The 22,376-nt window shown below is 42.3% G+C and overlaps 1 protein-coding gene across 13 annotated transcripts in view; it reads left to right on the forward strand.

The window, feature by feature from the left end:
* Positions 1-22,376, forward strand: part of Cnot1 (CCR4-NOT transcription complex, subunit 1) — a 91,300-nt gene that overhangs the window by 61,347 nt on the left and 7,577 nt on the right. For 4 of the 13 annotated variants that reach the window (XR_015643294.1, XR_015643296.1, XR_015643295.1 and 1 more), the window contains exons 27-42: positions 5,299-5,409; positions 5,698-5,775; positions 5,949-6,126; positions 7,280-7,410; positions 8,821-9,117; positions 10,132-10,272; positions 10,367-10,471; positions 11,351-11,470; positions 14,550-14,741; positions 15,166-15,308; positions 16,143-16,251; positions 16,343-16,512; positions 17,164-17,395; positions 19,906-20,154; positions 21,203-21,366; positions 21,729-21,881. Coding sequence is in view for 8 of the 13 variants with exons in the window: in XM_087594010.1 (XP_087450136.1) it covers positions 5,299-5,409; positions 5,698-5,775; positions 5,949-6,126; positions 7,280-7,410; positions 8,821-9,117; positions 10,132-10,272; positions 10,367-10,471; positions 11,351-11,470; positions 14,550-14,741; positions 15,166-15,308; positions 16,143-16,251; positions 16,343-16,512; positions 17,164-17,416; positions 19,906-20,154; positions 21,203-21,366; positions 21,729-21,846 (2,559 nt within the window). In the remaining 5 variants the exon portion in view is untranslated. 13 annotated transcript variants of the gene reach the window in all.

Raw genomic sequence — 22,376 nt, forward strand, 5'->3', positions numbered from 1 at the left:
GCGGTCTAACTTCTTGAGTTCTTTGTATATTTTGGATATAAGGCCTCTATCTGTTGTAGGATTGGTAAAGATCTTTTCCCAATCTGTTGGTTGCCGTTTTGTCCTAACCACAGTGTCCTTTGCCTTACAGAAGCTTTGCAGTTTTATGAGATCCCATTTGTCGATTCTTGATCTTAGAGCATAAGCCATTGGTGTTTTGTTCAGGAAATTTTTTCCAGTGCCCATGTGTTCCAGATGTTTCCCTAGTTTTTCTTCTATTAGTTTGAGTGTGTCTGGTTTGATGTGGAGGTCCTTGATCCACTTGGACTTAAGCTTTGTACAGGGTGATAAGCATGGATCGATCTGCATTCTTCTACATGTTGCCCTCCAGTTGAACCAGCACCATTTGCTGAAAATGCTATCTTTTTTCCATTGGATGGTTTTGGCTCCTTTGTCAAAAATCAAGTGACCATAGGTGTGTGGGTTCATTTCTGCATCTTCAATTCTATTCCATTGGTCTATCTGTCTGTCCCTGTACCAATACCATGCAGTTTTTATCACTATTGCTCTGTAATACTGCTTGAGTTCAGGGATAGTGATTTCCCCTGAAGTCCTTTTATTGTTGAGGATAGCTTTAGCTATCCTGGGTTTTTTGTTATTCCAGATGAATTTGCAAATTGTTCTGTCTAACTCTTTGAAGAATTGGATTGGTATTTTGATGGGGATTGCATTGAATCTGTAGATTGCTTTTGGTAAAATGGCCATTTTTACTATATTAATCCTGCCAATCCATGAGCATGGGAGATCTTTCCATCTTCTGAGGTCTTCTTCAATTTCTTTCCTCAGTGTCTTGAAGTTCTTATTGTACAGATCTTTTACTTGCTTGGTTAAAGTCACACCGAGGTACTTTATATTATTTGGGTCTATTATGAAGGGTGTCGTTTCCCTAATTTCTTTCTCGGCTTGTTTCTCTTTTGTATAGAGGAAGGCAACTGATTTATTTGAGTTAATTTTATACCCAGCCACTTTGCTGAAGTTGTTTATCAGCTTTAGTAGTTCTCTGGTGGAACTTTTGGGATCACTTAAATATACTATCATGTCATCTGCAAATAGTGATATTTTGACCTCTTCTTTTCCGATCTGTATCCCTTTGATCTCCTTTTGTTGTCTGATTGCTCTGGCTAGAACTTCAAGAACTATATTGAATAAGTAGGGAGAGAGTGGGCAGCCTTGTCTAGTCCCTGATTTTAGTGGGATTGCTTCAAGTTTCTCTCCATTTAGTTTAATGTTAGCAACTGGTTTGCTGTATATGGCTTTTACTATGTTTAGGTATGGGCCTTGAATTCCTATTCTTTCCAGGACTTTTATCATGAAGGGGTGTTGAATTTTGTCAAATGCTTTCTCAGCATCTAATGAAATGATCATGTGGTTCTGTTCTTTCAGTTTGTTTATATAATGGATCACGTTGATGGTTTTCCGTATATTAAACCATCCCTGCATGCCTGGGATGAAGCCTACTTGATCATGGTGGATGATTGTTTTGATGTGCTCTTGAATTCGGTTTGCCAGAATTTTATTGAGTATTTTTGCGTCGATATTCATAAGGGAAATTGGTCTGAAGTTCTCTTTCTTTGTTGTGTCTTTGTGTGGTTTAGGTATAAGAGTAATTGTGGCTTCGTAGAAGGAATTCGGTAGGGCTCCATCTGTTTCAATTTTGTGGAATAGTTTGGATAATATTGGTATGAGGTCTTCTATGAAGGTTTGATAGAATTCTGCACTAAACCCGTCTGGACCTGGGCTCTTTTTGGTTGGGAGACCTTTAATGACTGCTTCTATTTCCTTAGGAGTTATGGGGTTGTTTAACTGGTTTATCTGTTCCTGATTTAACTTCGATACCTGGTATCTGTCTAGGAAATTGTCCATTTCCTGAAGATTTTCAAATTTTGTTGAATATAGGTTTTTATAGTAAGATCTGATGATTTTTTGAATTTCCTCTGAATCTGTAGTTATGTCTCCCTTTTCATTTCTGATTTTGTTAATTTGGACGCACTCTCTGTGTCCTCTCGTTAGTCTGGCTAAGGGTTTATCTATCTTGTTGATTTTCTCAAAGAACCAACTTTTGGTTCTGTTGATTCTTTCTATGGTCCTTTTTGTTTCTACTTGGTTGATTTCAGCTCTGAGTTTGATTATTTCCTGCCTTCTACTCCTCCTGGGTGTATTTGCTTCTTTTTGTTCTAGAGCTTTTAGGTGTGCTGTCAAGCTGCTGACATATGCTCCTTCCTGTTTCTTTCTGCAGGCACTCAGCGCTATGAGTTTTCCTCTTAGCACAGCTTTCATTGTGTCCCATAAGTTTGGGTATGTTGTATCTTCATTTTCATTAAATTCTAAAAAGTTTTTAATTTCTTTCTTTATTTCTTCCTTGACCAGGTTATCATTGAGTAGAGCATTGTTCAATTTCCACGTATATGTGGGCATTCTTCCCTTATTGTTATTGAAGACCAGTTTTAGGCCGTGGTGGTCCGATAGCACGCATGGGATTATTTCTATCTTTCTGTACCTGTTGAGGCCCGTTTTTTGACCAATTATATGGTCAATTTTGGAGAAAGTGCCATGAGGAGCTGAGAAGAAGGTATATCCTTTTGCTTTAGGATAGAATGTTCTATAAATATCTGTTAAGTCCATTTGGCTCATGACTTCTCTTAGTCTGTCGACATCACTGTTTAATTTCTGTTTCCATGATCTGTCCATTGATGAGAGTGGGGTGTTGAAATCTCCCACTATTATTGTGTGAGGTGCAATGTGTGTTTTGAGCTTTAGTAAGGTTTCTTTTATGTATGTAGGTGCCCTTGTATTTGGGGCATAGATATTTAGGATTGAGAGTTCATCTTGGTGGATTTTTCCTTTGATGAATATGAAGTGTCCTTCCTTATCTTTTTTGATGACTTTTAGTTGGAAATTGATTTTATTTGATATTAGAATGGCTACTCCAGCTTGCTTCTTCTGACCATTTGCTTGGAAAGTTGTTTTCCAGCCTTTCACTCTGAGGTAGTGTCTGTCTTTGTCTCTGAGGTGTGTTTCCTGTAGGCAGCAGAATGCAGGGTCCTCGTTGCGTATCCAGTTTGTTAATCTATGTCTTTTTATTGGGGAGTTGAGGCCATTGATATTGAGAGATATTAAGGAATAGTGATTATTGTTTCCCTTTATATTCATATTTGGATGTGAGGTTATGTTTGTGTGCTTTCATTCTCTTTGTTTTGTTGCCAAGACGATTAGTTTCTTGCTTCTTCTAGGGTATAGCTTGCCTCCTTATGTTGGGCTTTACCCTTTATTATCCTTTGTAGTGCTGGATTTGTAGAAAGATATTGTGTAAATTTGGTTTTGTCATGGAATATCTTGGTTTCTCCATCAATGTTAATTGAGAGTTTTGCTGGATACAGTAACCTGGGCTGGCATTTGTGTTCTCTTAGGGTCTGTATGACATCAGTCCAGGATCTTCTGGCCTTCATAGTTTCTGGCGAGAAGTCTGGTGTGATTCTGATAGGTCTCCCTTTATATGTTACTTGACCTTTTTCCCTTACTGCTTTTAATATTCTTTCTTTATTTTGTGCGTTTGGTGTTTTGACAATTATGTGACGGGAGGTGTTTCTTTTCTGGTCCAATCTATTTGGAGTTCTGTAGGCTTCTTGTATGTCTATGGGTATCTCTTTTTTTAGGTTAGGGAAGTTTTCTTCTATGATTTTGTTGAAGATATTTACTGGTCCTTTGAGCTGGGAGTCTTCACTCTCTTCTATACCTATTATCCTTAGGTTTGATCTTCTCATTGAGTCCTGGATTTCCTGTATGTTTTGGACCAGTAGCTTTTTCCGCTTTACATTATCTTTGACAGTTGAGTCAATGATTTCTATGGAATCTTCTGCTCCTGAGATTCTCTCTTCCATCTCTTGTATTCTGTTGGTGAAGCTTGTATCTACAGCTCCTTGTCTCTTCTTTTGGTTTTCTATATCCAGGGTTGTTTCCATGTGTTCTTTCTTAATTGCTTCTATTTCCATTTTTAATTCCTTCAACTGTTTGATTGTGTTTTCCTGGAATTCTTTCAGGGATTTTTGCGATTCCTCTCTGTAGGCTTCTACTTGTTTATTAATGTTTTCCTGTGTTTCCCTAAGTGTGTTCATGTCTTTCTTGAAGTCCTCCAGCATCATGATCAAATATGATTTTGAAACTAGATCTTGCTTTTCTGGTGTGTTTGAATATTCCATGTTTGTTTTGGTGGGAGAATTGGGCTCCGATGATGGCATGTAGTCTTGGTTTCTGTTGCTTGGGATCCTGCGCTTGCCTCTCGCCATCAGATTATCTCTAGTGTTACTTTGTTCTGCTATTTCTGACAGTGGCTAGACTGTCCTATAAGCCTGTGTGTCAGGAGTGCTGTAGACCTGTTTTCCTCTCTTTCAGCCAGTTATGGGGACAGAGTGTTCTGCTTTCGGGCGTGTAGTTTTTCCTCTCTACAGGTCTTCAGCTGTTCCTGTGGGCCTGTGTCTTGAGTTCACCAGGCAGCTTTCTTGCAGCAGAAAATTTGGTCTTACCTGTGGTCCCGAGGCTCAGGTTCGCTCGTGGGGTGCTGCCCAGGGGCTCTCTGCAGCGGCAGCAACCAGGAAGACCCGTGCCGCCCCTTCCGGGAGCTTCAGTGCACCAGGGTTCCAGATGGTCTTTGGCTTTTTCCTCTGGCGTCCGAGATGTGTGTGCAGGGAGCAGTCTCTTCTGGTTTCCCAGGCTTGTCTGCCTCTCTGAAGGTTTAGCTCTCCCTCCCACGGGATTTGGGTGCAGAGAACTGTTTATCCGGTCTGTTTCTTTCAGGTTCCGGCGGTGTCTCAGGCTGGTGTCCTGCCGCTCCTGGGCCCTCCCCCACGGGAGCCCAGAGGCCTTATACAGTTTCCTCCTGGGCCAGGGATGTGGGCAGGGGTGAGCAGTGTTGTTGGTCTCTTCCGCTCTGCAGCCTCAGGAGTGCCCACCTGACCAGGCGGTTGGGTTTCTCTCTCACTGGGTCTGGGAGCAGAGAGCTGCTGCGGGCCGGGATCCGAGGGTGTGGGACTTCCGGTGAATTCTTAATTCTATGCCCATGGTCTCTTATGCTCTTTTAGGATACAGAAAAGTCAGTGGGGTGTGCTTTTTGTCAGGCAAGGGTCAAATAATGTATTGATTATATCTTGGGAGATGAGCTTTAGCAACATACCATTCTTCCGTTCTTATTTGATTTTACTTTTCCCTGAGGCTTCTGGAACAGAAGAATATCCACTTCTCAAAATTTTTGTTTTAAACTTGTAGGACTTGGATGTGAAATCCCTTCTGTTAGAGGCTTACGTTAAAGGACAACAGGAGCTGCTTTATGTAGTGCCCTTTGTTGCCAAAGTTCTAGAGTCCAGCATTCGTAGTCTGGTGAGTAAATGTTATTTGTGGTTAATTTGTGAGCGATTGCTAGCACAATTCCCAAGAGATGATAGCTTTGTTCTTATGCACATAGAGTTAGTTCAGTACGTCCTAGTTAGTTGATCCTAGATCATTTGTAAAGTTAGGTGAAGTTATGTGACCATCAGCTTTCAGCTTTGGTGTTTTTCTGGAATGGGTTTTATCTAAGAATGGGGGTTTCGTCTTGGTCATGTTTACTTAATTGTTTAAATGTTGGAATAATACAAAGTAAAGGTTTGATTTAGAGCTCTTCTCTAGGTTTTTAGACCACCCAATCCCTGGACGATGGCCATTATGAATGTCTTGGCAGAGCTGCACCAGGAGCATGACCTGAAGGTAAGACAGTTGCTTCTTTCTCAGAATCCTATGTCTTAAGACGACTGAACCGTGCAGTAAGGATAGACCAGGACAGGGGCAGGCAGCGGGCATTGCACTGTGGGGATGAAGATGGGATGCGTTATGGACAAAGCTCAAATTTTCTCTTCTAACTCAATGCTGAAATTATGCAGTTAAACTTGAAGTTTGAGATTGAGGTGCTCTGTAAGAACCTCGCATTAGACATCAACGAGCTCAAACCTGGAAACCTGCTGAAAGACAAAGATCGCCTGAAGAATTTAGATGAACAGCTCTCTGCTCCAAAGAAAGATGTCAAACAGCCAGAAGAGCTTCCTGCCATCACAACAACAAGTAAGTGCAGAGGTCACCAGAACCTTCTCAGATGACATCACTCCACAAAAGCTGACTAGGAACTGTCCTACACTGTGTGCCTTCTAACTATCACTTAGATCATCTTAGGCAAATATGAGTACATGAATTATCCCTATATCATAACCTGACTAATTTATCTCCCCCCCCCCCCCCCCCCCCCGGAGCTGGGGCCCAAACCCAGGGCCTTGCGCTTGCTAGGCAAGTACTCCACCACTGAGCTAAATCCCCAACCCCTAATTTATCTCTTAAAACATTGAAGTATCACAAGTTCTTGAATGACATAATAGTCTGCATTATTTCTTAAAATCCAAGCCAGATCAGTCATGCCTACATGGAAAATGTTACTTGTATCAAGATAACCAGGACAGGGTTTAGGGGAGCTGGGGAACAGTCTTGAGAAGCTAAAGCCAGGATTGTGTGTTTGAGGCCAACATAAGCTACATGAATTTGAACCAACCTGGAACCCTGTTCAAAAACGATTCAGAGGGCTGGAGAGATGGCTCAGTGGTTACGAGCACTGACTGCTCTTCCAGAGGTCCTGAGTTCAAATCCCAGCAACCACATGGTGGCTGGTTTTAAAAAAACCAGTTAGAGACAGTCAGACACACATGCATACACACAGACACACTTTCTCTCACTGGTGATAGACACAGATTAACAGTGCACACAGAGACATATGCCCACTCTCACTGGTGAAGCACACAGGCATACATGCTCCCTGTGATGGGGTGGCTTTGGGAATCGGACGAGGTTATACTAAACGGTAGGAATTGGTAGAGTATGCCAACCAGCGCCCTAACCTCTCTTTTGCCTGCTCTTCTTTTGGCATCTGACAAATTCCAAAGTGAGCCTACCTAGTAAAGGCTAGGCTGAGGACATGCACCCGTAACACTGCCAGATACTTAAAGCTTGGCCCGCCTGTACAGGATTGTCCTGCAAATGTCCCCGTGCTGAGACACTGCCACGAACAGACATAGACCTGGCTCATACTCCATGTAATAGCAGAATTTCTTGGTCAGAATGGAAAACACGTCAGCTGCTGCTTCTCAAGAGTTGAGGCCTAGTTTACACTTACTATCCAGCCAACTTTTGTGTACAGTCGATAAATGTGCTCTTATCTCTTTGCATGCAGCGACTTCTACAACACCAGCTACCAGCACTACGTGCACAGCCACCGTTCCGCCACAGCCGCAGTACAGCTACCATGACATTAACGTCTATTCTCTAGCAGGCCTGGCACCTCACATTACTCTAAACCCTACAGTGAGTAAAAATGGATCCTTCTCTGTGTGTGTTACCTGAATGCATGCCTGTGACTACATTCTTTTTTTTTTTTTGGTTCTTTTTTTTTGGTTCTTTTTTTTCGGAGCTGGGGACCGAACCCAGGGCCTTGCGCTTCCTAGGTAAGCGCTCTACCACTGAGCTAAATCCCCAGCCCCTCTGTGACTACGTTCTTGTTAGGTACCCAAGGTGGTCAGAAAAAGACATTAGATCTCCTTATATTGGAGTTACAGATGGTTGTGAGTGAACTACCATATTGATTCTGGGTCCTGATCCCTCTGTAAGAGCAGCAAGTTTTTAAACACTGGGCCGTCTCGCCAGCCCCAATTCTTTGAATTCTAGTTTGTGGCAAAGTGAACTGTTGGTTACTTTACTGTTCATCAGCTTTCCCCTGGGGCTTTTTTTTTTTTTTTTTTTAAAAGAAGTAGGGGATCTATAATGTAAATAGGCAAAGATTTTGAGTGATAAAGATTCCTATTTGTTCCTCTATTTGTACCATGCATAGGTCAAAAGGTTCTTAATGTATACTGCAGTATTTTCCTTTTGCCTTCATTATCATGCCACTTTGGCCTGTTATTAAGCTATTCCTTGGGCTGGAGAGATGGCTCAGTGGTTAAGAGTACTGGCTGCTACTCCAGACCTCTTCTGGTGTGTCTGAAGACAGTTTAACTTACATAAAACACATTTTAACAAACCATTTTTTTTGGGGGGAGGGGGCAGATTGCAGTTTGTACATACAATTTTTTTTTTTTAAGATTCATTTTATATGAGTACACTGTAGCTGTTTTCAGATGCACCAGAAGAGGGCATCGGATCTCATTACAGATGGTTGTGAGCCACCATGTGGTTGCCGGGAATTGAACTCAGAACCTCTGGAAGAACAGTTGGTGCATACAATTTCTGATCTAAATTCTTTATATTTATTTTTATTTTATGCATATTAATGTTTTGACTACATATATGTATAAGCCACATATGTGTGTGAGGAGGTCAGAAGGGGTCACCAGATCTCCTGGAAATGGAGTTACAGACCATTGTGAGGCCACCATGTGAGTAATGGGAACCATATCCCAGAGACTCTACAAGAACAGCAAGTGCTTTTCACCACCAAGCCATCTTCTGAAGTCCTCTTTCTAATGATTAATTTAGCTATAACTTTAACTTACAAAGTCATATGTGTATAAGCTTAAGTGCCGTGTGTTCAATAAGCAGTTTGCCTGTTAAAATTGAAGGGGATAAAAAAGATAAAAATGGATCACAGGTTATATTGAATTCTTTTTTTCCTAGCTTCTTTTCCTGGGGTCTTATTAGTTTTATATGAACTCTGGTTTCTGTAGCATTGAAGGAATACCAGAGTCAGACGTGATTTTGTGCTTCTTTTCCTCCTTCCAGATCCCTTTATTTCAGGCTCATCCACAGTTGAAGCAGTGTGTGCGACAAGCAATTGAACGAGCTGTCCAGGAGCTAGTCCACCCCGTGGTGGATCGGTCCATTAAGATTGCTATGACTACATGTGAACAGATAGTTAGAAAGGACTTTGCTCTGGATTCTGAAGAATCTAGAATGAGAATAGCAGCTCATCACATGATGCGGAACTTGACAGCTGGAATGGCTATGATTACTTGCAGGGAACCTTTACTGATGAGCATATCTACCAACCTCAAAAACAGCTTCGCTTCAGCTCTCCGTGTAAGTAGACTGTTGTGTACTATAAAATGTATTCCTGGTCTGTAAGAGTTTGGGCCTGTGCAACTGAATATTACTACTTGATCCTAAAACAATGTGTGTGTGTGTGTGTGTGTGTGTGTGTGTGTGTGTGTGTGTATGTATGTATGTCTGTCTCTCTGTCTGTCTCTGTCTCTCTCTGTTTGTGTGTGTGTGTCTGTCTCTGTGTGTGTATGTGTTAGGGCAAGCACTGAAGGACACTTCAGCTCCTAGCGTCCTTCAGATTCTTGAGTTGTGTTAAGGCAGAGCATCTCATCTCATTTGTTTCTTTTGTATGTGTTTTGTGCTTAGTGCTCATCCGTAACCAATTATTTTCTTAGAGAAGTGAAGATTTTTTAGTTTTAGCCATGGTCTCACATAGATTGCAACAGTTGGAATAGTTCATAATAAAAGTGATTTAGGGGTTGGGGATTTAGCTCAGTGGTAGAGCGTTTGCCTAGCAAGCGCAAGGCCCTGGGTTCGGTCTCCAGCTCCGAAAAAGAGGGGAAAAAAAAAGTGATTTAAAGTGACTTCGTGTGTGTGTGTGTGTGTGTGTGTGTGTGTGTGTGTGTGTATTTATATACACACACATATGTACTGTATATTATATACAGTATATACACATACTATATATTATAAACTCATATACTATTTTATATATACATATATATATATATATAGAGAGAGAGAGAGTGTGTGTGTGTGTGTGTGTGTGTGTGTGAATGAGTCATTTCATATTGTCTCTTCAAGTAACTTCTTTTTTAAGTCTTGGGTATCAGATTTAGGAGTTCTTGCTTCCTAACAGGTAACATTGTTCACTATGTTCACCACAAACCAGTGAATGCTTAAAAATATTTTCATCTCATATGTGATCAAATTATGGGTATTTGCAGATATCGGCTGATACATAAGCAGTACCATAAAATGGAATAACCTGCTGACTGTACTGTTTCCTAGTATACATTGTAAAATGGCTCTTTTCTTTTGTGTTCTCAATAGACTGCGTCCCCACAACAAAGGGAGATGATGGACCAGGCCGCCGCTCAGTTAGCTCAGGACAATTGTGAATTAGCTTGCTGCTTTATTCAGAAAACTGCAGTGGAGAAAGCAGGCCCTGAGATGGACAAGAGATTGGCAACTGTAAGTGTTTAGCATGTATCTTTAACACTGTGGTTTCTTTGAATCTGAGGAAGTGTCTCATAACAAGAGCCTCAGTGACTTCTTTTATTTGTAGGAATTTGAGCTGAGGAAACACGCTCGGCAAGAAGGCCGTCGGTACTGTGATCCTGTTGTGCTTACATACCAAGCCGAACGGATGCCCGAGCAGATCAGGCTGAAAGTGAGGATGGAGGCTCTGCCTCCTTGCTTTCCCTTGGCTCTCTCTCTCTCTCTCTCTCTCTCTCTCTCTCTCTGTGTTACTGTTGCACGAAGCTGTGAGGAGTGTGGGGGTGCAGCTGCTGCTGCTGCAGGAAACACCCCTAGAGGCTCCACTTAACACTTCCTGAGCTTCCTGAGCAGGGGTAGAAATTCTCGTCCCTACAGGAGCTCAGTTTTGATAAAAGTTCATGTACTCTTTTCCCAACTTGAACTCATGTTTTCTGGTATTTATCTTTTTGTTGATAGCTTCTTATTGGTCCCACCAAGATGGTGAGATTTGATACTGTTTACCAGCATCAAGGGAGAATCCCATGGCAGTCTCATCTGAGGCATTTCCTAGTGGTTCTTGTTGACAGGGCTTCCAAACAGACCAGACTGCCACAAACTCTTCATCATCTGGTCTCTCCTTCCCAAGTGCTGGTCAGGATTGCAGATAGTGCTAATATAGGGATTCGGGTACAGAATTATTATAACTAAGTGACACTGAGTATAACAAGAAAGTGAGAAAGCCTCTTCTGTGTTCTGTTGACATGCATGCTTGCATATGTTGTATTTAACTGTTTTATTAGAATCCTGTACAAGTTTATCAGTTGAAAAAAAAGTTTTAGCTTGGCATTGTAAAGGGGGGGGGGGGGGGGACGGCGCAAGGATCTCTTGAGTTTGAGGCCAGCCTGGTGTACATGGTGAGTTCTAGTACCACAGAGGGGGTGGGTGACAATGACAACGACAACTGAGACTCTTATTCCTCCACCTCAAAATAATAATAACAACAATAATAATAATAAAGTTTCTTTTGATTGTGAAGTGAATTCTACCCAAAAAAAGACTTTCTTCTTCTAAGGTTGGTGGTGTGGACCCAAAGCAGCTAGCCGTCTATGAAGAGTTTGCGCGAAATGTGCCTGGCTTCTTACCTACAAATGACTTAAGTCAGCCTACAGGGTTTTTAGCACAGCCCATGAAGGTAAATGCCTCACTTGGATTAAATTGTTTGTGTTATGAGATATAATTTAACAATGCATTGCTGTCTGTTTGGGAGCTCGTTACTGGGTAGGGAATGGAAGCCACCGAGTTACTGATAATTTTTGTTAGATCAGCGTAGCAGGCAATGTAAGTCCTGGCATTAGCTTGACTACTGTTTACCTCAAGGTAACTTGACTCTTGTCTTCCCTTACCTTTTTTTTTTTTTAATTTGTTTTTTTTAATTTAATACTTAAATTTAACCAAAGGGAGAGTTTCTAAGATTGTGCAAGACATTTAACTGAAGTTGACAGTACAAGAAAAACACCACAAACCACTTGACGCTATTGAGCTGCTGTCTGTCTGCTTTGCTTCTGTTGGTCTTTCTTTCAGAAAGAAATGATATAAAGTGCCTTCATTGACTATGTATTTTCTGAAGGTTCTCATCTCTTTAAAAAAAAATTAAAGATTTTTATTAATTTCATATATTTATATATTTTGAGCATAATACATCTTCATTATGCCCTCATTTCTCCTCCAGTTTCTCTGGAGTCCCAGGAAAGAGAAAAAGATTCCTATAAATTGTTCTGAGTTCCACATGTACATATACGTACATATATATCCATACTCTCACAAAATAGTAACCCGCTGAATTTAATCACGACAGCCTGTATCTGCGTGGGTATAGGTGGGGTTTTTACTGGATCCTAGAACAGCTTAACATCAGATACACCCCAAAGAGCAATGATTCCCTCTCCACAGAGCCATTGAGCAGGGGTGGGCCCCCGAGTACCTCTCTCATTTCTAGTGGAATGTTGATGGTTCAACTTGTCCCTGAGACCAGAGCTGCTGGGAATTCCAGATCATATACACAGGACTGCTTTTTGTAGCACATCTCCTTGTTATCTACCTCCCCCCCCCCCCCCCCCCCAAGCTGGGGACCGAACCCAGGGCCTTGTGCTTGCTAGGCAAGCGCTGTACCACTGAGCTAAATCCCCCCAACCCCTGTTATCTACCTCTTAAATTATTTGTTCCCTTGTTTAAATTCTCCCTGAGCCTTGGAGGAGGTGATAGAAATGCCCTGTTCAGGGCTGAGTTCAAACAGTTACTCATTCTTAGCCCCTTGACTGGTCTTCACTGTTACCATTGTAAAACAAGCTTTTGTGATGTAGGTTGAGTGGAGTATTAATCATAAGAGAATAAGATGAATGTTTAGAAGACAGTTTGACAACATGTCCACTTAGCAAAACAAAAGTAGTAATTCCCTTCTCTTCCCACCAGAGTCTATGACCTTCCCAGCCATGGGCTTTTAGCTAGTTTCTAGTCAGGCTTGAGTTCCCTCGAGTGGGGCTCATATTCAGCCATAGGTGGCAGATCATCCTTCATTCATGCCACTATTGCACCAGGAGGAATATCTTGCCTGGTAGATTGGCATCATAGCTTGCATGGCTCATGGCTGAGTAGGACCATATATAACTAACTCCGAACTCCCTGGCAGTCTACATAGTAACTTCCTATGCTAAGAAAGCAACCTAGCAGAGAGGAAGCTGTGTGTGTGTGTGTGTGTGTGTGTGTGTGTGTGTGTGTTTCTTGCCCCCCTCCCATGTTAGAATTACAGTTGTATACACTGCACTTGATTTATGAGTCCTCCCGATGGAACCATGTGTTTGCTAGATAAGCTCACTACCCACCAAACTACACCCCCAGCTCTTTTGTTTTTTTAATTTCTAATTTACAAAGTAGTTAACACCACCCCTCACCCCGTGAAACCTGAAACAAGGTAGCTCTGACTGTCCCGGAACTCTCAGAGCTGCCTCCAAGTGCTAGGATTAAGGCCTGTGCCACAATGCCTAGCCAAAGTAGACAGAGTTTAGAGGTCTTTGAATCCTTTTAGCTAAGCACTGCCTCGCCACAAGTTTTGGAGCCACAGGTTCGGTTATATTAAGGCTTGCCTTAAGCTAGCATTTATCATGTCTCTATATAGACCTTACACTTGATGCATGTACTGATGCTCCAGCGGCTTATAGTTCTTATAACTGTAGTATACAAATGTTAAAATCACGAAATTAAACGTTAATATCTTCATCTAATTCTTTAAACTTCAAGTAATGTATAGTAAAAGACCTATTTTAGAATCAGGTATTTCATGTAGTGGTCCTTTCAAATGCCCCTCTGAATGTCTTCATTTATTGTGCTGGGACTCACCCGGACCTTGGGTATTGTAACTAAACTCTTTGCTGCTGAGCTTCACCTCGACTTTTATGGTACTTCCGCTTACCCAGAATATGGATATGATTTTGTGTGTCTGTATGCGTGGTAGACAAAGGACTGTGATGGTCCTCACCTTTCACCTCTTTTTTTGAAACCAGTCTCTTCATTTCTCACTCTTATGTACCCCAGGTACCTGTCCTGTATGCTTCCATGAATACCCCTTCATTTTCCAGCTTACTATTAGAGCAATAGGATTACAGGCACATGCTACCACACCCGTCTTTACGGTGTTCTAGAGATGTGAGCTCAGGTCTTCATGGTTGCAGTAAGCTCATGACCCACTGAGCTGTCTTTCCAGGACAGTAGCGGGTATTTGACAGGAAAGGCACATGGCCATGTATGGCAGCGCATGCCTTAATCTACTTAGTACTCAGGGGGCAGAAGCAGGCAGATCTCTGCACTACACGCTAGTCTGGTCTACAGAGCTGGATCCAGAACAACCAGGGCTTCACAGAGAAACCCTGTTTCAAAAGAGAAAAAAGTGAGGAAGCACAGAAGTGATGTTGTGTTTATTTGCTCAGTCATGCAAGTTGGCCTTTGGATGGAAGTATAGTTGCAGAAGGCTTACTGGATGGCTTGTGTGCAGCACTCAGGCAGGCTTTCACCTTGTTCATATCATGCTCTCTGATCACTCAATTGTGTGGGTGGTAGCCAGTCCTCTTAAATGTCTCTGTCGTGTTACAATTGTGGACAGAAGAGAGTAAGCTAAAGCAATCTGCCAAGGGCTGACTTCTGTTCTATTGGTGTGTTATACCAGGGAACAACCTTAAATGTTTGCTATCTCTTGCTTGCTCTTTCTTTTTCTAAAACAGCAAGCTTGGGCAACAGATGACGTCGCTCAGATTTATGATAAGTGTATTACAGAACTGGAGCAGCACCTGCATGCCATCCCACCAACTTTGGCCATGAATCCCCAAGCCCAGGCTCTACGAAGTCTCTTAGAGGTTGTAGTATTGTCTCGGAATTCTCGGGATGCTATAGCTGCTCTTGGATTACTACAGAAGGTTGGTTCTTACGTACGCTATTGCTTGTAGAAGGAGCCTGGTTATAGACCGGTCTGTTATCTGGGTCTGTATATTTAGAATTGATGCAAACCAAGTATTGATTCCCACCTCCACCCCTTTCTGTAGAATGTACTTATAGCAGTCAGAAGTTAGTAAGGTGGATGGGACATCTTTTCCATATGGTAATATTTTCTTGGAGCTATGATGAATGGAAAAACTATAGATTTAATAATGACAAATACTAAAAAATAGGCTTAAACGAGGTAGAAGTTGAGAGTGGAGATAGGAATTAGGAACCTTCAGAAATTATGTAGTAGTGCATTTGGTTTCAAGCTCTTGACAGTTGGGTTGGGTTAGGGTTAGGGTTAGGGTTAGGGTTAGGGTTGGGTCTCACACACTTGTGAACCCTTCCTTGTGTTCTCAGGCTGTGGAGGGCCTATTGGATGCCACAAGTGGTGCTGACGCTGACCTGCTGCTGCGCTACAGGGAGTGCCACCTGCTGGTGCTGAAAGGGCTGCAGGACGGCAGGGCGTACGGGTCTCCATGGTGCAACAAGCAGATCACAAGGTGGGCCTAGGACGCTGGCCATCACGTCAGCTCCCTGAAGCTTGTGTGCATACATGGTGTGCTTGCAGGGCTGTGGTTTTCATTGCATGTGTGCTGTGTGTCTGCTGCCTGCAGAGGAGAGAAAAGGACATGTGAGCCTCTGAAATTGGAGTTAGGGTGATTGTGAACTACCATGTGGGTGCTGGAAAGGTCTTTTGCAAAAACAAAAAGTGTGCTTTAAGCCACTGAGCCATCTCCAGCCCCATGGACTAGATTTTGTCATGTTTAATCTATTTATTTCTAGATGTTTTTCTTTTGCCTACAAGATAAATGGGATTTGAAATCCCTGATTCTCGGGTGAGAATTGTTGAGTGGTTCTGACACGTGCATTTGAGACGCAAGCTTCAGGTCATTTGTTTTCACAATTTCACATTCATAATAGCATTGTCTTGAATGAAATCCCTCCCATTCCCAAAATGTGAAAGCAAAGCTTAGGCTTTTTTAACATTTGGCCATCTCTTCTACTGGCTCAGACTGTTTTGATACCATATTTATATTGTTTATAAGGGTGTCGTGGGCCTCATACATGCTGTGCCTAGGAGGTACTTGATATCCCTGGCCTGCCTATTTTTTTTTAAACTTAATACTGTTTTGTTGTTTGTTGACTGCTCTTCCAGAGATCCTGAGTTCAATTCCCAGTACCCACATGGCAGCTCACAACTGTCTGTAACTCCCAAGATCTGACACTCTCACACAGACATACATGCAGACAAACAGCAATGCACATAAAATAAAGATAAATACATTAAAAAAGAGAGATTTAAAAAAAAAAAAAAACCAATGCTTTCTCTTGAGGTGCCTAATCGAATGCCGAGATGAATACAAGTATAATGTGGAGGCCGTGGAGTTGTTAATCCGAAACCATCTGGTCAACATGCAGCAGTATGACCTTCATCTTGCTCAGGTATGGGAGACATTAACCTGGATGGGTTAAAGGGTTCTGGAAGTGCTTTTGGTTTTTAATTGTTACTCTCTTGAATTTGCTGTGTTGCCAGTCGATGGAGAATGGCTTAAACTACATGGCCGTGGCATTTGCTATGCAACTGGTAAAAATTCTGCTGGTGGACGAAAGGAGTGTTGCCCATATTACTGAGGCAGATCTGTTCCACACCATTGAAACCCTCATGAGAATTAATGCTCATTCCAGAGGCAATGCTCCAGAAGGGTAAGAATGAAGTGCTCTGCTCTCCTGTGCACTCAGCAGTCTCTGAGCTTCCAAATGAGATACACACTAGCATAACTTATGACTTTATGACTTTTTCAAACCTATAACATAATTTTAGGTAGGTCCAATATTGTCCTGAAAGTGTGAACTCTTAATCCGCTGCCTTCTTGATGGAGAAGTGTGCATATGGTGGCTGCTGAGTGGGTAGCAGAGGTCTGGCTTTGAGTCTGGCTGGAGATAAATCTGAGTCCCAGCCACCGGTGCACTGACACAGACTTGTAATGCCAGTGCTGAGTTAGGCACCGGTGGCATAGCCTAGTCAGCAAGCTCTAGTCCTGGTGAGAGACTCCTCAGAAAACAGAGTGGGTGAATCCTGCTGAGATAATAATACCCAGGGCTGTACTCTGGCTTCCATAAGCGTGGGCAAGATACTCGTGTGTGCACAACAGGAAAGCACACGACATAAAAACTGTGTGTAGTTGTGTATAGTGGTAATCTCAGCACTGGGGAGGCAGAAACAAGCAGATCTTAGGGCTCATTGACCAGCCAGCCTGTCTATCCTGCCTGAGTCTCTCCAGTTCTGATAAATGTCTATCTGTGAAGTAAACAACTGTGGGGTAACTGATGTTCACTCTGGATTTATCATACTAGATTGCCCCAGCTGATGGAAGTGGTGAGATCTAACTATGAAGCAATGATTGATCGTGCTCATGGAGGCCCTAACTTTATGATGCATTCTGGGATCTCTCAAGCCTCAGAATATGATGACCCTCCAGGCCTGAGGGAGAAGGCAGAGTATCTTCTGAGGGAATGGGTGAATCTGTACCATTCAGCAGCAGCTGGCCGTGACAGTACCAAAGCATTCTCTGCGTTTGTTGGACAGGTAGAGCTTTTGGAAAGAAAGGTGCTTTTTATTCAACATAAGTAGGGTGTGATTACTCTGATGTTAAAGTTTAGTATTCTATGCCTGTGGTCAGAATTGCCTCCATACTCATGCAAACCAAAAACACCACCACCACGCTTTGTTCAACCAACCTGGCCTGTTTTCCTTACTGTTGATGACAGCTACTGTTGATTTCAGCATTCCTACTCCTTAGTCCTACTCAGCCAATTCCAGTTGTGCTGTAGTGGGTCAGAAAATGATAATGAAGCCACAACATACAGTTTCACTAAGATAGTCACTAGTGATGGATTATAAGCTAATATATCACGATTTTAGGATATCACACTTTAAAAACACTAGTATACAGTAAGTCCCTAGTTAGTAGTAAGTATTTTTTATTGTCTCATATACATGAATCTGACTCATTGCAGTTTGAATGTTTTGGAAATTGAGTTGCTTGTTAACAGTCGGGCTTACCAAAGTGTGCTGGTCACTCTTCCATGCTCTGAGGGGACGCCACGACCGAGGCAGCTCTTATAGAGGGAAGCATTGACCCCGGGCCTTGTTTTCAGAGCATGGTGACATGCCTGCCACTGGAGCAGTAGCTGAGAGCTACATCCTGATTCATTCACAAGCACAGACAGACAGACTGGCGCTGGGATACGCTTGTCCACCTCCTATGACACAGTTTCAAAACAAGGTCACACCTCCTAATTTTTCTCAAATAGTGACACTCCCTAATGACTAAGCACTTACTATATATAGACTATATAAGTCTGTAGGAAGCAGGTTTTTTTTTTTTTTTTTTTTGGTTCTTTTTTTCGGAGCTGGGGACCGAACCCAGGGCCTTGCGCTTCCTAGGTAAGCGCTCTACCACTGAGCTAAATCCCCAGCCCCTGTAGGAAACAGTTTTAATCAAACCCCCATACCAAGAATAGTTTTAGTGGACCGGAGAGATGACTCACCAGTTGACTGCACATGCTTTGTACGGTTTTTGCCGAGGACTGTGGTTTGGTTCCCAGTGCCCACATTGGGCAGTTCACTAACCCACGCTTCGGGGATATCCCGCACCTCTGGTCTTGGCAGATACCTGCTCTCATGTGCATATATGTGCACCATTGAACACAATTACACACTAGCAAGTATGCATGAGCATTCACATAGTTGTAATTAAAAATAGGCCTTTTAAAAAATAAGCAGTTACATACAGAATAAACTGGAAAAAGTAGTCACAGTCCATTTTGTCTTTTATCATCACTGGCTGTTTTCAGTGACGTGAGGAAGAAAGAGGAAAAATTAGTTATAACTGTAATAAAACTTGTCAAAAACAGTACTGTCTTAAACTGGCCTTCATTCTTTTACTAAAACGGTTACAGTGCTTGTTCAGTAAGCTATAAAGCTTGACTGTCCTAATTTTTCACTTCCTCAAATTGACACCAAAAGATGATTGTTTTTCCAAAGAAAGACTAATGAGATGTGTTTTTAATACCTGACAATTGAGTGTGGGTGGATTTGCTTTTCAACTTGAATGACAACTAGTAAACTATGCTATGTAAATTTCTCTGCTAAAAGAGCCCAGGAAGTCATAAAGCATGACTCAAGTTGAAAAGCTATCATTCGTGTTTATTCTGACTCCTTATTCCATTGGCAGAAATGCAAATGTGTGTGTTCCGTGGCATTGCCTGCCGTGGGTATGGATGTGCCTGCCCAGCTCCTCTGTTTGCTCTCACGCATTTCTCTGGGGAGAAGGTGCAGTAGACTTCACTGCTCCCTTTTGGGGGATTCCTTTCTTTCTTTTAGTGCTTTGTCACAGCACATACATTCCTCTGCCTCTCCGGCTTTCACATTTCAGTGTGGGAGAAGATTCTTTGCTGGCCTTCTGCCTCGGCTTGGGTGCATTGTTTGTGTAATTCAAACCTCTAGCTGTTTTATTGTTTATCAAATAGTTAAATTGTTTAAAGTTTTTCAAGATGACTTTATGTTTTCCCCCTTGGGTCTTAAGACGGTTAGTAAATGCTGACCCCTTGTTCTGCTGCTTTAATGTTTTAATGTCTGTTTTTGAGACAGTGTTGCTATGTTGACCTGAAACTAGACTTTTCTACTAATTTTAACAGTATAAAAGATTATTACATTTAAGTCACATACTCTTGGGTATTTATTAAATTAATGATTTCTCTGCGGATTGCTGGAGTTCAAAAAACATTGCTACAGGTTAAATAAGAGGAAGGCATCTGTGGAGAGAACTTAAGTTACCTTCATTTATATAATTTCCCAAATTGTAGATGCCCTCTTATTTAATGTTAGTCTCTTTGTCAACCTTCTCCATGCATTAAACCTGAGAGGAACTCTGCCACAGCTCCTTAATAACAGGGAGACCCTTTTCCTAATGCATCCTTTCAGAGTAAGGATTAGAAATGGTGTAAACTAGAGCTTTGCTGAATGAAAGCTAACTGTATAAAGTTGAGTTTTGAGAATGGTCTCACCATGTTGATTGATTATTTCCACTGTAGATGCACCAACAAGGAATACTTAAAACTGATGACCTCATAACAAGGTTTTTTCGACTTTGCACTGAAATGTGTGTTGAAATCAGTTACCGTGCTCAGGCAGAGCAGCAGCACAATCCTGCTGCCAACCCCACCATGATCCGGGCCAAGTGTTACCACAACCTGGATGCCTTTGTCCGCCTCATTGCACTGTTAGTGAAGCACTCTGGGGAGGCCACCAACACTGTCACAAAGATCAACCTGCTTAATAAGGTCTGGAATCCTTTCTTGACTTGTAGATTTTTGTGTTCTCTGACCCATTGTAGTGTCCCTCTCATTCCTGTGTCCAGTGTCTCATCACCACCCCACTCCACCTCTCCACCTAGCTCTCCACCAGGCATTGTTTGAGACAAGGCCTCACTGTAGCCCCGGATAGCCTGCAACTCACTTTGTGGACAAGACTGTCCTCAGAGTCAGAAGTGCCGTGATTGAAGGGCACACTTGGATGATGATCCAAACAAGAGGCGGTGGAAGCTGCTGCACTCCTGCTCCACTTGTGTCTGAATGGGCAGACCTGTACCGGGGGTGACATTTAATTATCGACCTGATTTAGACAGAGGGAATCGTGGAATGTGAATATTAAACTAGTGCAAGACTGTGAATCTTGACTGTAGCTTTGCCTGTAGAGAAATACAAGTGGGACCTACTGTCCCCGCAGTGATCATTGAGCAGAGAAGAATGCGGACATACTTCAAGCCAGGAGAAATAGGAATCGTTTGTCCCTTGTAGACTTCAGGTCACATTAGACATTTCAACATTGTTGAATTTCAGCATGACATCCAGGTTTCTATAGCTTTAAAAAAAACAGTGGCCTTTATTGAAAATACAGAAGTTTGGTTTAGTAACAGTGATATTTAAAACAAACAAACAGAAAAGAAAACGGAGTCAATCCCTTTGGCTGCGGGCACAGAAATTTGTGTCTAAACAGCACGTGTGTATCCTTTTCTTTATTGTTTCTTGCTTAAGAGTACAGGGTAAGCCAGTGCTGGAAGTGAGTTCCTGAGTGAGGAGGCAGGGACATCACAGTGGAACCTGTAAGTTCAAAGCCAGCTTTTGGGCAGCCTAGCAAGACCTCGTGCAGAGTTTTAAAAACACAACAGAACAAGCTCAAAGATGGCACTCACATGCCACGTCCCAAGCATTGGGGAGGGCCTAGGTTCTTTCCGAGAACACAAGGTCTTCAAGGACTTAGGGCTTGGAAGTGGCGGTGGCTGGGCTCACCTGTGTGGCTGATGGGGTATGGTCTCTGTGTTCCGTCTAGGTTCTCGGTATAGTAGTGGGAGTTCTCCTGCAGGACCACGATGTCCGGCAGAGCGAGTTTCAGCAGCTTCCCTACCATAGGATTTTCATCATGCTGCTGCTGGAGCTCAATGCACCTGAGCACGTGTTGGAGACCATCAATTTCCAGACCCTTACAGCTTTCTGGTGAGCGTTTCACACAGTAGAAATTTCTATTTGCTGCCGTCATTTGATACAGGGTCTCATAGCTCAGGCTGATCTCAAAAGTTCCTGTGTTGCTGAAGCTGGCCTTAAACTCCTGATTCTAGCTTTCAAGAGCTGGAATTACAGTCATGCACCCCAAACACCCAACTTGATAGTTGATCTTTGTGTAGGTATCAAAGGCTGTGCTGGGATCACAGGCAGTGAATGTACTTTGCTGAAATTTAAGGACTGTTGGTTTAGTGAGGTAAAAGTCAGGCACAACTTTGGTGTGTTTTGATGTGTGTTTCTTTGTAAAGTCTTCGTTTACTATATTTAAATTTGTGCTTCTGAAATTTTTCTTTCAGCAATACATTCCACATCTTGAGGCCTACCAAAGCTCCTGGCTTTGTATATGCTTGGCTTGAATTGATCTCGCATCGGATCTTTATTGCAAGAATGCTGGCACACACGCCACAGCAGAAGGTGTGGCTGCAGTTTATCTCCTACAGATGAAGCCTGTAACTACCCGGGACTTTCTAGCATTATTTATGTCAGGTTCTATTAATACCCAGTAGCAGGTTACTTTTCCCACGCATGTTATTTGGTCACATTATTTATGTCACATCATTTAAAGGGGCTTATCAAGTACTTCACTACATCTAAAGGCTTTGCTGGGTGACAGATACTGCTTTTCTAGCTTTGTTATCGGCCATCTTCATGCTGGAGTTGTTAACAGTATTTAATAGAAGTTTGTCATTGTGCAGCTAAATGGCAAAGGAGTACTATATAGTAAGTACCTTCATCTGGTCCTTCAGACCAGAAGAAAATGGAACACTTATGTGTTGAAATAAACTGGGCAAGAAAGTGAAATAACCTCTTAATGAATTTGTCCTCTGGTTTCCATATGCAATCCACGGCGCAAGCGCGTGCACACACGCACGCATTTTGTGCACACAAAGAATGAAATAGAATTGGTATGACTGGGGATATTACAGTAACTAGGCCACTTGGGG

The sequence above is a fragment of the Rattus norvegicus genome, chromosome 19 (genome assembly GCF_021556685.1).
Source record: "Rattus norvegicus strain SHRSP/BbbUtx chromosome 19, alternate assembly SHRSP_T2T, whole genome shotgun sequence".
In the NCBI taxonomy this organism is placed as follows: Eukaryota; Metazoa; Chordata; class Mammalia; order Rodentia; family Muridae; genus Rattus; species Rattus norvegicus.